We start from the raw sequence: 16,022 nt of genomic DNA, 5'->3' as shown, positions 1-16,022 counted from the left end.
TGAGGTCATTGTACGAACGCTAACTCCAGCTTGTGAGGGGAGCATCATAACATCTTCATCTTCATCTCCATCTCCTTCAAACCTCACCGAAACGATGCCCGACCCACGGACATACATCGACATGGCGCTGCCACTTGTCAAAACGCTGCCCGATTGCGCTGATTACTTCAAGACTGTGGAACCGTTCCTTCCACAATTCTATGACCTCCCGTACAAAGTCGCAGCGCACATCACCGACCCACAGGCGCTGAAGGCCCTCTATGTCAACACCAACCCGCTCATGACAGCGCTGGCATTCGCCACCATGTTTGTCACCCCCGCCGTGCTTGCCGTCTCGGAGATCAACCGCAATTACTCGCAGGTCGACCGGCTGTGGAGTTTGCTGCCTGCCATCTACAATGTGCATTACGCAGTATGGGCCCACCTCAATGGACTGCCGACAATGAAGCTGGATCACGTTATGGCTATTTCAATCATCTGGGGTGCTCGCTTGACCTTCAACTACTGGCGCAAGGGCGGATATCATGTTGGCAGCGAAGACTACAGATGGAACATCGTCAAGGACTACGTTGGTGGGCCTGGCATGTTCATCTTCAATGTCACCTTCATCTCGCTTGGGCAGAATGTGAGTACTCTCATACTGCATGCAATGAGCGCACAAATACTAATGATGGTAGATTCTTCTCTGGCTCATCACTACCCCTACGTACATCCTACTTCTCGCGAATCGTCTCAAGGGCAACGACGTCACATCTTACGACTCCTTGTTCGGCCGTTCCATGGTCGCCATCGTTGTTCTCGAGTTCTTCGCCGACCAAGCGCAATGGAACTACCACAAAGCCAAGGGTGCATACCAGAAAACCGCCAAGGTACCATCCGATCAGAAATACACGCGTGAGCAATTGGACCGTGGATTCAACACCACCGGTCTTTTCGCCTGGTCGCGCCACCCCAACTTCGCTGCTGAGCAGGCCTTTTGGGTATGCTTGTATCAATGGTGCTGCTTGGAGACCGAGACCTACGCCAACTGGACAGGCGCCGGTGCACTTGGATACCTGATCTTGTTCCAGGCCAGCACTTGGCTCACCGAGCTGCTCAGCGCAGGCAAGTACCCCGAGTACAAGGTCTACCAGGAGCGTGTCGGCAAGTTCCTTCCCAAGTTTGGCACCAAGAGTATGGAGCTGCCGCAGACTGAGAAGGAGAAGCAGAAGGTCAAGGACGCGAAGGCTGGTAAGGGTGCCATGAAGACCAAATGAGGAGGCACGTAACAGACAGACTACCGATGGAAGCGTTCCGGGACGCAGAGGTCGGTCAGGCGAGGACGAAAGCTGTTTGGTCTGTTGAGGCGAATTAGCGACACGAGCAAGGAGATCTAAAGACGAAGGCATGGTTGTGATCGGAGTATTCACACATAATCAACTAAACACAAATCTAACAACTCCATATAATAAATCAAAGAAAGTAAATCAACAACCCCGTCTGACTCGTAGCATTCGTCGATAGCTTTTTTGGCTTATGTCGTAGCCTTAGCTTGTACATTCAGCTTTGTCAGGCCAAGTTTAGGTAAACGTCCAAAGTCCTCCCTTCCAAACCCCGTCATACCATCGACATTTTAGAACAACTCTCTTCTCCTCCGTGGATGCAAACTTGGTTTTGTCTCAGAATGTTTCTTTTATGTCTTCCTGTGTGAGTTCTTTAGGCTAGGCGTGATTGGAAGATGCACCGGGGGACTTGACTGCTCCAGCACAGTTGAACACTATGCCCCAACCGACCATCCCGTTTATGAGATTGTGCCAAGATCGTACGACATACTTAAGATGAACGTCTGATTTAGACAGATGAAGTTCAACTATAACATTTCGAAGCGCGCTAAACCCGTAGTCCTATTCGCAAGCTTTGCGAGCTTCATCTACTCACTGCTCTTCGGCTGAATATGCACCGATAGTGTTCGGATGGAGTTATGGGATACCACTGGAGGATAGCCAAAACAGTCTCGCATCAAACCTGGCATTACGTTGGCGCAATCGACGGGGCAGTATGCGGGCTCAAGGTGGAATATCTTCTTACTTGAGATTATATCACGCGTAATGCCGACGATCCCAGGCTCTAATCAGCAACGCGGATGCAACAGTCTGCCTGCCGAGTTGAAGGTTCAAATATTTTGGTTCAATCTGAAAGTATGGCATCGCGTAGATATGTCGTACTCGGAACAATATCCGTTGGTAGTCAAGAACGTGCTGCTTCCTTATCTACGCATGACGCTTAAGTGGTGTGGACGGGTTGACGTGGATATGTTTCTTGCACATAATTCTGGTGATGGTACGTGAACCAGCACTTACTGCGACAGCACTACCCTCGGCAAGGAACTGGAAGAGCGAGGAACTTAAGATGTAAATCAACATGGGCGGCGCTAGACGACGATAGTATGATGATTTTGGCAGTACTTTCCGCATCGGGTAGCTCGTCAAGCATGTCAACTGCTACAGAAGGTGTGGCCATCGCCATGGTCGCAAGGGCGTGTATGAGTTGTAGAGAGAGTTGGGTGTCTGAAGAGTATTCGCATGCTAGTAACAAAATCAAGAGCGAGAATTGTTTGTCTGCTGGAAATAGCAGACTAGTCGCTACAGTTATTGTGGGAGTGATACGCTAGCATATTAGTACTAGCGCACCGCGCACGCGCGTGAATGATGATCGGGAATAATGCCTCACTCTCTTGAGAATACAAGCTGCTTAGGCTGACAGGGTGCTCAAACGAGGCACTTAGGTTACGAGATGAGACGAATAACGAAGTGTAGAGACCTAGAAGGTTACTACACGTAGAGATGGGAGTGCAACAGTAAATTGCGAGGAGTATGTTTGTCTTTGCCAGACACATCTATACAGACCTTCTTGCAGTAGCATTACCACCGCCAATAGTGTTGACATCCGGCGGACCAACGAGAGCCAAGGTTTCAATCCCTGCGACACCATACAACGCTGCCGCATTTGTGCTAACCCATGTCGCCTCATCGACAGGGATAAGTGCGTCACTTCCGTCAATCCTTACCCTTGCCCATGGAGCACCCGGCGCAAGGCCATCCTTGCTACCATCGCCCAAGAACTCTGACCACACTCTTGGGACCAGTGTCGCATTGTTGCGGTGGTTGGCCACGTAGGCAGTGAAGCGCGAGTGACCCTGCATCAGACTGAGGTTGCCGAAGTCCTTGCCATAACGAGCCCTCTGTTCAGCTTTCCCAGCACCATAGTAGTAGCAATAGTCCAAGAATGCCTCGAAGAAAGGCTGAGTGACATTCTTTTGCTCCTCACCGAAGTGGTCCATAAGCTGGTCGATAGTCTCCAGAACGCCGAACACACCAGACAGATGCGAAACAGTAACGTTGCCGGTGTTGTTCGGGTCAGTGGGCGGCGGTGCCCACGCTCCGGTAAGACTGTTGTAAAACGCTTCACCAGTGGCAAATCCATTCTTGAGCTTAGGATATGTCACAATAGACTCAACAAGCTTTTTGCGAGATTCTTCCCATCGTGGTCCACGGCGCTCCCACTCGATAAGGTATGCTTGTGCAATACCAGCCCAATCAGTTCCAAAGTTGAGGAACAGGGCTTCCGGGTCGGGGTTGTAAATAATACCAGGCGCTCGCACCTTGCGTCTCGCATCTACGCGAAGGAAGGCTTTGTCAGCATCAATGACCTCGCGTACCAGGTCGCCAGTCCGTTCATCACCACCAGAGATGTAGTAGAACGTCTTGCGGTAAACCGGGGTTGATATCCTAGCCTGTTTGGCGCTATCACTCCAGTGTTGGACACCATGTCGGGTACCGAGCCCAGTGAAGTTGCCCAGGTGATACGAGTCAACTTCGCCTCCATGGCGCACTTGGTCGTGAGCAATCTTGTAAGCATCCGCACGGCCGGTACGGAGGAAAAAGTCCCAAAAGAAGAGATCAGGAGACAGCTCCGAGTTATCCCAAGCGTAACCACCGATATCGTACCTCCATTGATGGCGGTCGTTATCGTATGTGTGCATGATATCTCCATGGTCCCAGAAGCCGTACCAGCGACGCTGCTCAATTTGGTCTTCGTAGAATTTGATGAGGAAATCCATGTTTGACTCGATGGTCTGCGCTTGGGCGGAGTCAACAGCACCGGGCACGTCCCAGTACGACCCGATTGCTTTGGTGTCACGCATGTACTCTGGCTCAGCAATGAGAACGGGTGGGTTGTTGGTAAAGTTAGTGAGTGTTGCAAGGTGGTCAGCGGATGGTGTGGTGTCAAACGCGTAAATGTAAAGCTCGTTGGTCCGGCCAAGGCCGTAGGGAGTATCGTAGCCCCCTTCCCAATCCTCGTAGGTAATATCCAGAGCATCCAGTTGTTTCTTGTAAGTATCTTGTCCAAGTCCATCGTGGTATGGACGGATATCCATAGGCCCAGCCTGGGGGCTGTATAGCCACATGGTGATCGATCCTGTATCGGTCGCGGCATTAGAGATGTCCAGACTAGTAGGATACTTTTTCCAGAAATCACGAAGACCGACAGCAAGACCGCCAACCGTAGCACCTCCAAGGTAGGCCACGCCACCTGAACGTGTACCTCCTGGGATCTTAACCCAGCTTTGGCCAGCCTTTGTGCGTTTCTTAAGATTGAAGCCATCAGGTGAGAGTTGTGTCAGGCGGTAGTCGCTCCATGTCGGGATCCACTGTAGACGAGTAGTCACTCTTTGATCCCAGGTGGAGTTGGGCGGCAGGACAGTACCATTGAACTGTCCCGATCGAACGTCGACACCTGGGTCTCGACGCAGACCAGTGACGCCCTTGACGGCTTCGTGGAGGATTCCGCCATCAACGCCTGCGATTCGGATATGGCGATCATAAAATTCCTCCTCAGCAAGGGGAACATCGAAGCGGATACCGATACCCGAGAGGAAGTCTTTGTACATATCTCCATCATAGATGATGGTGTGAATGACGCGAATCGCTTCCGAGTTGGCGTAGAGGTAGAAGCGGACAATGAAGGGGATCCAGTCGTCATGGGCACCATCTCCATTGATAGTATGGATACCGTGAACTGTTACTAAGGTACGAACGGTGTTGTCCTCCGTTACGGTAACGTTTGATATCTTGCTGGTAAAGCTGAAGTATTCAATACCGGTCGGCTTGCCACCTTCGTCATCATCGGGAGTACCTGTTTGAGAGCGTAAAACTAGATGACCGTTGCCACCAACTTTCTTTCCACCGGCCTCAATGGTGGATACTAGAACGTTGCCTGATTTAGGAAAGGTTGCTGAGACCTTGCCGGCGTTAACAATAATCTCCTCGCCGGAGTCGCTAACTTCGATGCCGTTGCTTTGACGCTTGAAGCTTGAAGTAGAAGAATTGCCTGCACCAGAAGCCGTGATTGTGTACTGGTCGGCAGGAGAATCACTGGCTCCCAGAGCGTGCCCGGTCCACTTTAGTGTTCCATCTGGCCAGTAGGCCGTGACCCACGACTGAAGTTCCGCGTCTCCGGATACTGTGAAGGTTGTAGTGTTCGCAAGGTGCTGCCCACGAGGCCAAGGTAAACCGAAGGTCACACCAGCGAGGTATTTTGGTGTATCATCGATCCACTTGACTTTGACAGAGTCGCTTTGAGCGGTCGCATAGCCGATAAGGCCAGCAAGGCCAATGAAGGCTCTCAGCATCTTGAGATGGAGCAAAGAGTGGAAGAAGTCGCAACCAGATGGAAGGCTTGACTTTCTCTCTGGAAGCTCGAAGCGCGAGCATTTGTACTTGCATCTTCGACCCAGATACCCGGCTACAGCTTGACTACAACGGGCCTTGACCCATCCAATATCCGGCCTACCATCACACTTGCGGTAGCACACCCGTCGGCTAGCCCGCACGCAAGAGTGTGTCAACCATACGTGATGTACATGGTTCTAATCGAGTTTGGTTCATGCTTGGCGAGCCTCGTCGTTCATGGGTAATAGTGTGCGCTCTGCGGGTGGGGTAGATCGACAGGGTTTCTAGGCATCTCCGCAATTTAACCTCGGGGTAAAGACAACCGAATCAACGGTATTCGGAGTTGATACATCGGAGGCAGTGCTTCCAGGTCAGGAAAAAAAGGGGCAATATACTCGTATCGACTGAATGAGACTGTGAGCAAGCTCAGCACATGTCAATGGATTGAGCAAAAAAGAAACCAAGAACATACAACAGCGGGGATTCGCCAGTGGTCACCCACCTAGCTACTAATCCGCCGGTCACAAGCTTGAGTACCGCTGAGCAGACGGGAAGCGCTATTGATCTTGAGCCTTTGGTCGTATGTGACAGTTTTGGATCGAAGTAAGTATATATTGCTCGCGCAGGCCCCAGCCAGAAAGGCCAAACCGCCAGACCTGGCTGGCAGTTCGTCGGCTATCGGATCGCACGGTGACGCAACGAGTTCCTGCTCAGGTATGACGATGGTAAGTTCGAAGGACGAAGCCAGAAGCGATATCCTGGCAAACCTCCCAAGGTCGAACGTGTGCGTATGCCATGGCGCATCACGACTCTGCCAAGAACGCTAGCTAGAATCGCGCTACGCCGCTACTCTTCTTGGAACGCTGCATCTTCTGGGCATCGGAACAACAGACGGCGAAATATCTTCCTGGAATGTGAACACCGGCTTCCTCGCTATGTTCAACAGCATCAGAAGAGCTCTCAGCCTACTCCGTGGACTTGCTCCTGTCGCATCCCGCTGCTGCCTACCCATGCATCGCTTTAACCATGCCGGAAGTCTCGCAGACAACAGAGCTGATAGATTTGGAATTGGCCATTGCGCTGGGTTGTTTGTACGTGGGTCGGTATGAGGATATTCCACAACAAGTATCACGACGAAGGGCCTTTGTAGCGATCGTACTACAAAGTTGTAGGACATATGATGATTTGCCTGGCCAATGGGAGCTTAGCCGAGTCAGGTGTAAGAAGAGTGACTCTTGTGCAGAAGAGGAGACTATAGTAAGCTAAAGTGTATAATCATGCAAGGTAGGATGTAAATACAGCTTTTCCAGCCTGTTCTCTTCCTATCAGACATGCCTCCGCATACTACAAAATGATCCTACAACAATATGCCCTAGGGACGCATAAGGGGCATATAATAAGCCACACGGAAGAGGAGGAGGAGGAGGAGGAGGAGGAGGAGGAGGGAGGAGGAGGAGAGAGAGAGAGGGGTCAGGGGCAGGCTAGGCAGCCATACGGGCGTAAGAGAGATGAGGTGGAAGTGGGGTATATAGACCCCTGAGTGACCCTGACCCAGTAAATATAGCTAACCGGATATCCCCTCTTATCCGTCTGGTACAATCTAGGACCCTAGACCTTAGCATCATACAAAACGATCATACATATGTTGGTCACTACATAGAGCCGAAAAGGTAGCGACATCATATCAGGCGGCCTACTTACTAGACCGTCGTGAAAGAGACATAAGATCATGTGCAGGAGTCCATTGGTGTAATGAAAGATTTACCGAAGACAGACCTTTTTATGCAAACCCGCAACATGGCGTGGAAAAAATGTTCGCATACACGACACACCTCTCGCCACGGAGAAGCGGAACTCGATCTAGTGCTATTGCGAGCCGAGTTGTAGCCTTGTAGGACCTTGAATATCGTTACTTGCTGCCAGCACCGTTACTGTTACCGTTACCGTTACCGTTACCGCTACCGCTACCCTGGCCGGGGACGCCACCACGGCGGCCACCCCTTGTTCATATGCGCCATATGTCTCTGCAATGTTGTTGAATTTTCTGGGAGGATGTTGTTTGAGATGTGTGTTGTGGTTTGGGTGTAACTTAGGCTTTTCGTGAGGAAGGTATACGAGAAGGAGGTAAGCTAGTCATAGTGGGTGGTGGGGTCAGCTTTGAAGGCATGATTTGAGGCTATGATCAGATGCTGTGAGCTCAAGTGGCTATGGAGTGGAGGTGTATGCAATCGTGGGTTCGTGAGGGTTAAGTGAGACGATTGCATGAGACATGTTTCATTATGAGCAAGAGCTGTATCGGGCGAAAGAAAGTAGCGGAAACGTCTAGTCCAAGGTGATAGCTGATGTATTCGGTAATGATCTAATTCTATGTCTAACACGACTGCCACCTAAAACCACGCATTCTCTCTACTTTTCCGATGTTCCTCTAGTGGGAAATTTCTCCGAACTCCTCCTCGGCGAGGATCTCGTAAGTCTTGTCCTCGCTAAGCTCCAGATCGCACTCTTCGTAATCTTCGTAGAGAGTAGCATTGAAGAAGTTGCACATGTCCTCAACGATAGGGCGTGCCTTTAAAAGTTCCTCGGATGAGCACGTTCCCTTACCACCGTGATCGGGGGGGAAAGCGCAGGACTCAATCTTCTGTAATGATATTAGATGATGTCCTGTCAATGCTGTCAATAAAACAAGGTTGAGTACGTACAGAAGAGTAGACGCTGGAGTTGATGCAGTGGCAAGTAAAGTCATCGAATGCACAACCGTCATGCTTGTTGGCATACTCCTGACATTCGTGAACGCACTTGGGCATCCAGCTGCTGAGCTTCTTGTTGTCCCTAGTCACACCTCGTCAGCACGATGATCTATGAATTTTGGAAGGATCCGAACATACAAGCACTTGTACTTTTCCATGTTGCCCGCTTTTTCAGCTTGGGTGATGTTGTAGGTGTACTGGGCGCTGGCCGCAGCGGCAACAGAAAGAAGAGTAGCGATTTGTGTGAAACGCATGATGATGGTGATCAAGGTATGATGATTATGTTGTTGAGTAGAGACTTGGTGTATTGAGAATGATGCTTGAGGTTGTACTTCGATAGAGAGAGAATGCTTCCCTTCTTATACACAGATGTTGACAGCACCACCGCCTTTCGCAAATGAAGTCAAAGCGTGGTATGCGGGTAGAAGACGCCTGTGGCACTGTACCATTCTGTCTCAACACTGCACGTGTAATATTGATGTACGCAGGAACACACTCTCGCATTGAGCTAGAGTATGTTAGCGCAACCCCAAGATGGTTGCACCGGTGAGGACTTCGAGCGCTGACAGTCTCTCTCTACATGGCGGTGTTCATCTTTATTCGCCCGGACGACACCATGGTCAGGGCGGTACTTGCCTTACATCTGGCGGTGACAATAGTTGGTCCATGTGGAATGGCCAATCAATCGTCTCGATTCACGCCAAATGAACAATGAAAAAGTTGACAAAATATCGTCAACTATTGATTGATCTGAATATGGGGGACTTTGCAGCGCATCATACACCAGCATTTCCATCCCCAGAATTGTCTTTGTGTCACAATGAAGACGAAAAAAGGGGAAGGAAATTAGGAGAGCTATGGTCAAGCGGACAAATCAGAGGTAAGAGCGGTGTATGTAGCACGAATGAAGCGTTTGGCAGTACCGTGGAATGAGATGATGCATTGACATTGTAGCAAAAGGGGGTTTGGAGAAAAAAAGAAATTCCCTGCGGAGCTAGCTAGGGTTGCAAAGACGCAGCGTAACTCTTGCATATACATGTGACTTGCACCTGATGCGGTGTATACGAAGTACTCGACTGACCGACTCGTACATTTGTGTTGAGGTCTAGGACTTGGAATCGAACGTATCTGTCCGATCGGTGGCTGGGGATTCCAAAGTGAAGCTATCCGGGAAGGTTTTAGTGCGTTGAGCTTCGGAACCCCGCATTGCCCTGACATCTAAATACCAAATTTGAGAGTTTCCTTGCTTGTTATATCGAGATGTCCGTACCCTCACCGCTTCTGGTCATTCGAGATGTGCTCAGTACATAGGGCCGACAGCTTGGGTTGAATCAACAAGTTTGCTTCTGCATCCGCTCGTTGACAAGCGCTGCGAAATGCGGGTGTGCAGCGCCTATGTTGTCGCACTGCGCCGCTGACAACCCAAGCGTATTTCGCGACATCTGCCTGGCTGTTCTTCTAGCAAGGTATGCGACAATCGGATCCCAGGGCTGCAATGCTCGCAGGAGACATAGATAGTTGCTGCACTCTGCAATAAGGTTTTCATGGTCGATAAGACGTTCGACGAACTGCTGAAGATCTTCGTAAGCTTCGATACCGAGAGCCCGCATAGCCGCATAGCTATAGAGCCAATACCACTTATCTTCACCATCAATATCCGGCTTCTCTGGTAGGAAAGAGATGGGGGTCTTGCTCCTTGTGCAGCGGACGAGCCAGTCGAGGACACACATAGCGTAGCCTGGTAAGATATTACCAACAGCAAGAGGTACGCATGAGACGTGTGCGCATTGCTTGTAGCCGGTCTGGAACGTCTGCGAAGCTGCTGCGAGTGCTAAGACGGGAAACTCGATGGCATATGGACGGTTATTGCTATCAGCTTGTTCAGCAATTTGACGGCTGCGATCCACAGAAACGACGCCTATTGCAGCAGAACACAGCTCGGCATACTCAGAAGGCGTGCCAAAATGCGATACGATGAGCAGAATCGAAGGCCCTTGTAAGAGAAGGATACGACTTTCATATGACAGGCTGCCGAACGCATTCTTCGCGCTATGATTAGAAGAATCCGTCGTATCTATTTCCATGCTGCTGAAGCTATGTTAGAGCTTTACACTTGCAGCATTGGCTTGCACGTTTCGATGGAGCACCGGAAGCATCTAGTAATCTCGAAGCTTATTAGTGGTACAGTGAGTCGACTGAATGTTGTGGGTATGTGGTTGTATGGGAGAATATGCTTGTAGCATCCTTCATCTCAAACAGCGCTTGCCTATCACGGGAGCAGCGCCTGCTAATTCACTATGACGCAGCTATGCGCTCACATCGTTCTACCTTACTCCTAATAGGGTCTAAAGTAGTGTTTTCCCTTAAAAATGCAACTGAAGAAGCATGGTTGTTGTGAATGCGGGTGACAAAAACACTCGAGCGTATGAGACTAGCGCGCGACAATGGACCCACACAACACATTTGTCTGACTTAGCCCGACCTACTCACATCTACACACGGTCAATCTAAGTCGCAATCACGCATTTTTCTCGCATTCTGGATAATTGAAACCATGACTAGAAGACGTAATACCAATGCGCGTAAGCCACAACAATCGGCCGATGGCGCCCACAACACTTCCTGTAGAACCGAGAAGGATACCCATTATCGAGACGAGCCAAGGAAGGGTAATCAAGATCAAGACCAAGTAGTACAAGGAGGACACAGTAAACGTGGGCATGGCGATAGACGGAGCATGTCGCCAGGACGAGGAGACGCTCATGGTGAACAACAAGTTCACCGTCGCGACAACAGACGGTCGCGCACCCCACTGGAAGCCCGTAACACCCACGATGATCCAATCAAGACTCAGCAAGTCTGTGGAAGTGTGAATACACATGTCGTGGATCAGGGTCCCGCAAAACGTAAACGAGAGTCCAATGATGACATGGAGCATGCCTACAAGAAGGCGCGCACCAGTCATGGAGAAATACAATCAGCAGGAGCTGCGAAGTCACTGCAGAATGAAGGTATTTCAGCGGTGGAGAAAGATGAGGATGTACACAAAGAAGTCCCAGGTCTGGCCACGATCAAGAAGTTAAGTGAGGAGGCGAGGCGAAAGCTTCGCGAGCATAGATTTGGACAAACACCCATTCATCCGAGCAAAGCTGCGGTATTAAGGGCAGCTAACCAGCAGTCAAATTGCCCTGAACCGGCACATTGTGTCAAGCACGATTGCAAGACTACACATGTACCCGAAACCGAGCCAAAAGCAAAGGCACTCATCCCACACACCCCTGATCAGAAAGGCAAACCTAGTTCTGTGCGACAGTCTGATGTTACTACCACCGTCGCGATTCCAGAGTCGCATCATGAAGCCATCACCAAAGCCACCGCCATAACCCTCTTGTGCCGACAGCAAAGTGCTGGCAAGATTACATTCAAGATGAAAGTCCCAGAGATGGATATATCCCGAGAAGTTTTGACAACAGGGAATTCTATCTCACCTCCAAGCAAAGCATCGATTCCCCCAAATAAGCGCAATAAGCGCAGACAAGAGGAGGTAGAGGATGCTAAGACAATTCCGGCAAAGAAGGCAAAGATGAACGACACTGCTATAAAGAGACGGAATGACAAAATCAAGCAATCTTTGAACGATCATCATCTACATGCAGATGAGAATCGGTTCCCAGAGGAAGGACTCACCTTCGTCGCTTATGACGCTTACAGCATACCTCTCCTTTGCTCGCATTCGATCGAACATCAGTACCCATTCGAGATTTTGAACAAGCCATCTGACAAGCTGAAAAGATCCTTCGACAACGAGAGTGAGGTGGAGATCTTTAATCGCAAGATGCTTGTTCTGCGGCAAGAGGCGCTACGACTATCTGGGAAGAGATTTTGGACGTCGGAAGATCTAGGCCGTAAGAAGACCTCGAAGAGCGAGCCCGCTAGGGTCGTTAGCGACTGCGATCTCTATCTATACAGTGGGAGGGTTCATATTGCTACTGAGCAGGGCCTGCTTCTAGCAGCATCATATCTCAAGCTCATCGGAGTTCCGGACACGCAGCCAGTACGTTTCGATGGGCATAAACCTGCTTGGATGGGCCTCATCACAGCCAGATCGGAGCGTCGACGTGTCCTGAAGACATGGGATCCAACTCCTGTTCTGCGAGAGGGGGGTTGTATCTCGATTATAAGCGGTTCCATTGTCATGGTTTACGAACACGGCGTTTTTGACATCGACAACACGGCTGATGGAAAGTCTCAAATGGCTTACGGTGCGCGCATGGACGACGGCTTTACTGGTTGGTTCATGTATGCAAATACATGCCGTATTGATTGGCTTGAAGATCCAGAGAATATTCCCAAGGCTTCCCCTGATCCCACCATGATTGATTGGGCGAAATTTGACTTTGGCCCTCTTGCATCTAGAGCTGCGGCACAGCAAGCGGCGCAACGAACATTAACGGCTACAGCCCAGGAAACGCCAACCAATAATGAGCTCAGCGCATCACATCCACTGGCATCACAGGCATCGGTATTTCCAGCACCTGGTAAACTAGTTATAGCATCGCCCGCAAATACAGCAGTACCAGTAGCTACACTCGCTACGGATACAGTGATACCAGCCGCCAGCAAGCAAGAGTCTATATTGGGTGCTGAGTCGACGCAGCCCAGCATGTTGCAAGAGAAGGAGACGATTTCATTGCTTAGCATCGCGGATGGACCTATCTCACGGTACGATAGTCTTAATTCTCGGTCTGACGAGAGTGCATCTGATGACGAAGATGACATCATTGGGGAGACTAGTAGGTCTCAAGATTCAACCACTGCCGTGCTATCTGAACAAGCTACTGACTCTGGGCCTGCCATTGTGCAAGGAACACCTACAGGTGCGTTCTCAAAGCTTCACCAGGCCTTGCCAGGCTTTGACGGACCTGGAAGATACCAAGTGGTTTCATGCGAGTCTGGAGTTCCAAGTGTTACAGCAATGCGAACAAAAACATCTCAGTCAACAGTTTTCCTGCGAGAGGAGGACGTATTAGACTGGGACGATTCTGACCTCTAGCAGAAGGTCGAAGTTCAGAATGCCGGACTGTATGACAAAGGGGATAGAGAGAGGCTTTGCGGGGGTACGATGGCCTATCTTACTACGACCTCACAAATGAACCGGCTCTACTCTCATTTTCTGTGCAGCAAGAACAGTTCGCTTTGGACGTCAGCATTAGCAATGTACATCAAGCACACGACGCAACCTTCCCTAGGCGACACCATGAAGATCTTCACCATATAGGCATCATGCCATGTTCCACCAAGGCCGTGGGCGCCCGGACGCCCTCTTACGAATACAAGCGCAGCGATGTCAAGTTGTCTTCGTCACATACGCAAGAAGATAGCCATCGAACAACACCCCAGGAGAAGTTTGCAATACAAGGAGGATGCACAGAACAAAGGGCTACATTCATGCATACTCATAGTTGCAGTATGCCAGCTACCTCTATCGTCTGGTGAACGAGCCTCTTCATTTACAGGTACACCGCTACTGGCTTACCACACGAGTCAGACGTGCATGCGACTCAGGCCATCTCGGTCATTTCCGTCCGCGCCCCAACGGAACACGATGATACCCTTTCTGGTCGACATGACCATGTCATATTCGATCATTGCACCCACGATACCCATTTGTAGCATTTCGATATGAGTTTTTGGGCGTTGCAAGAGCGAAGACCCTGGACCGCGCCAAGCGATAGGGCATCACAGCACATATGCATGCACAAAGATTTCGGGTTGGTAAAGCGGGCGTCGTAAGTCTGTCAGAATATAACTTGCACTAGCTATATACTTAATTCGGTAGTCTCAGAATCAAAATAACAATACAAGACATGTTGTAAACCCCAACGATTCTGATCGATTAAGACACGGATGTACAATGCTAATGTTTGTTCGTCAAACGATCGTTGTAGATATCACAGCGTGTTGGCAGGCTTCAGCGTTCTCACACCACCCAGCTTCTTCGTATGAGTTCCGGTTCCTACTGCAGAAGCTGTGGGACTGATTGACTGTGGCGTTCTTGTCGACACAATATCAATTATCTTACTCTGTTCAACCTTATCCTTCTCCACAAGCTTGTTTGGTGATGCAGGCTGGTTACCGATGAATAGTCGCAGTTTCTTCTTCTTGTGAGCACGAAACCTAGGAAGTCAGTATACACGAGCGCGACGTAATTATTGAGATATTACCAGAAGATAAGCAACGAGATGATGAGCGATCCGCCAACGGCCCCACCAACAGTGGTACCGATAGTATATCCTACCCGAGAATCAGTATATAGGACAGGGATACCCTACACTATGTATATACCTGTAGAAAACTCTTTAGAAGACCCATCGTTCCCGCCTGGATTGGGTAGGTCTGAATCTGTACCAGTTTTCGTCGGTAGAATGGACGTGTATACAGGTGTGGACGTCCCGTTCAAACGTGTTACAGTGATGAATGCTGAAAGTTGGCCATCAAGCTGAGAAGTTGTTCTCGTCAAAAAGCTCGATTCTACCGAAGGGGGCGAAGAAATGGATGAGGTAACATCCAGCTGCAAGATAAGACTCAGCCTCACTGGTGAAGGATTGCGGGTTTCTCACCGTTTGCGCCCCTATAATTGTTACGAAGATCAGCACGAGCAGATGTATAAGGAACACGTTCATCTTTGATGGTAGGAGAGATGATGAAATTACTGTCCGAGTACAAAACTCCAATCTATGGTCTGACTTAAGTAAAGTGTTCATAACGATGTGTAGGTCTCAGCCGTAATGTGGCGTTGATCTAGAATTCAGCCGCACAAGGCATCGCGAGTGAGGGGTGTAGCTGAGCGACAAGGCAGACTCTAGTGTCATCAGAGCTGATAGCATCTTTTGATGGTCGAGATAGGTCCTTTTCTCTTCCCGTTATTCCTCTCGCTACTTACAACTCTCGACAATGAACACACAGGACTGCATCGCACTTTCGGTTCGAACGGACTTCACAGCCTACATTGACCTGCTTCGGAACCTCACAAACAGTGATTTCAGCCTCGCAAAGGATTGTAGAAAGGATGTGTGCGGAGCTCTATGGGGTTCAGGCAACCCAGACATCAGCGGTATTGGTATGACGATCGGATATGTTCTCGAGAGCGTCGTATGCGTATGTCTGGTAGTAATATCGCTGTGGCTTGATCGAAGCGCAAGAGACCATTCCAGTGTGGTGAGGCTGTTGCTCGCGAACGCTACAAGAACGTTCTTCGACAATGCGGTTTTCTTCACCTTCGCGATTCAGGCTGCTAGTATCGTAACACTCTCTGGGGTAGACTTTGGGGTCAATGCCGATGGGATGGGCGAGTTCACGGTGGAGATCGCATGGCTTGTTTCATCACTTACACTTCTGCCTCTTCTTCCAATGTTGTTACGTCCAACCATGTTCATTGAAAACAGACTAGTGAGTACGGTTACAAGACAGTCTTCCATTCAAACTGCTGTTTCAATGGACGGTGGGGACAAAGAGCCGGGAAGCAGCGCTGATGGACACTCCGGGGCTCTCTCCGAAGCACGTA

General features: G+C 49.9%; 5 protein-coding genes across 5 annotated transcripts; 2 read left to right on the top strand and 3 right to left on the bottom strand.

Annotated features, from left to right (window-relative positions):
• Nucleotides 1-94: 94 nt before the first annotated feature.
• On the top strand, nt 95-1,256 carry ALTATR162_LOCUS10193 (uncharacterized protein; the record flags this gene model as incomplete). Its single annotated transcript, XM_043317829.1, has 2 exons — nt 95-625; nt 678-1,256. 2 exons carry the CDS (start codon nt 95-97, stop codon nt 1,254-1,256), a joined length of 1,110 nt encoding a protein of 369 aa, XP_043173764.1.
• A 1,619-nt stretch (nt 1,257-2,875) lies between these two features.
• On the bottom strand, nt 2,876-5,671 carry ALTATR162_LOCUS10192 (uncharacterized protein; the record flags this gene model as incomplete). The annotated part of the gene is made up of 1 exon (XM_043317828.1): nt 2,876-5,671. One exon carries the CDS (start codon nt 5,669-5,671, stop codon nt 2,876-2,878), a length of 2,796 nt encoding a protein of 931 aa, XP_043173763.1.
• Nucleotides 5,672-8,136: 2,465 nt separating this feature from the next.
• ALTATR162_LOCUS10191 (uncharacterized protein) lies at nt 8,137-8,712 on the bottom strand (the record flags this gene model as incomplete). Its single annotated transcript, XM_043317827.1, has 3 exons — nt 8,137-8,349; nt 8,411-8,540; nt 8,597-8,712. The coding sequence occupies 3 exons, from the start codon at nt 8,710-8,712 to the stop codon at nt 8,137-8,139; spliced, it is 459 nt and encodes a 152-aa protein (XP_043173762.1).
• A 1,077-nt stretch (nt 8,713-9,789) lies between these two features.
• Nucleotides 9,790-10,542, bottom strand: ALTATR162_LOCUS10190 (uncharacterized protein; the record flags this gene model as incomplete). The annotated part of the gene is made up of 1 exon (XM_043317826.1): nt 9,790-10,542. One exon carries the CDS (start codon nt 10,540-10,542, stop codon nt 9,790-9,792), a length of 753 nt encoding a protein of 250 aa, XP_043173761.1.
• A 470-nt stretch (nt 10,543-11,012) lies between these two features.
• Nucleotides 11,013-13,511, top strand: ALTATR162_LOCUS10189 (uncharacterized protein; the record flags this gene model as incomplete). Its single annotated transcript, XM_043317825.1, has 1 exon — nt 11,013-13,511. One exon carries the CDS (start codon nt 11,013-11,015, stop codon nt 13,509-13,511), a length of 2,499 nt encoding a protein of 832 aa, XP_043173760.1.
• Between the last annotated feature and the right edge of the window lie 2,511 nt (nt 13,512-16,022).

This window comes from Alternaria atra, assembly GCF_907166805.1.
Source record: "Alternaria atra isolate CS162 genome assembly, contig: 32, whole genome shotgun sequence".
Taxonomy (NCBI): domain Eukaryota; kingdom Fungi; phylum Ascomycota; class Dothideomycetes; order Pleosporales; family Pleosporaceae; genus Alternaria; species Alternaria atra.
The sequence above is the reverse complement of the archived record's forward strand: the minus strand, read 5'-3'. Positions and strand labels throughout refer to the sequence as shown.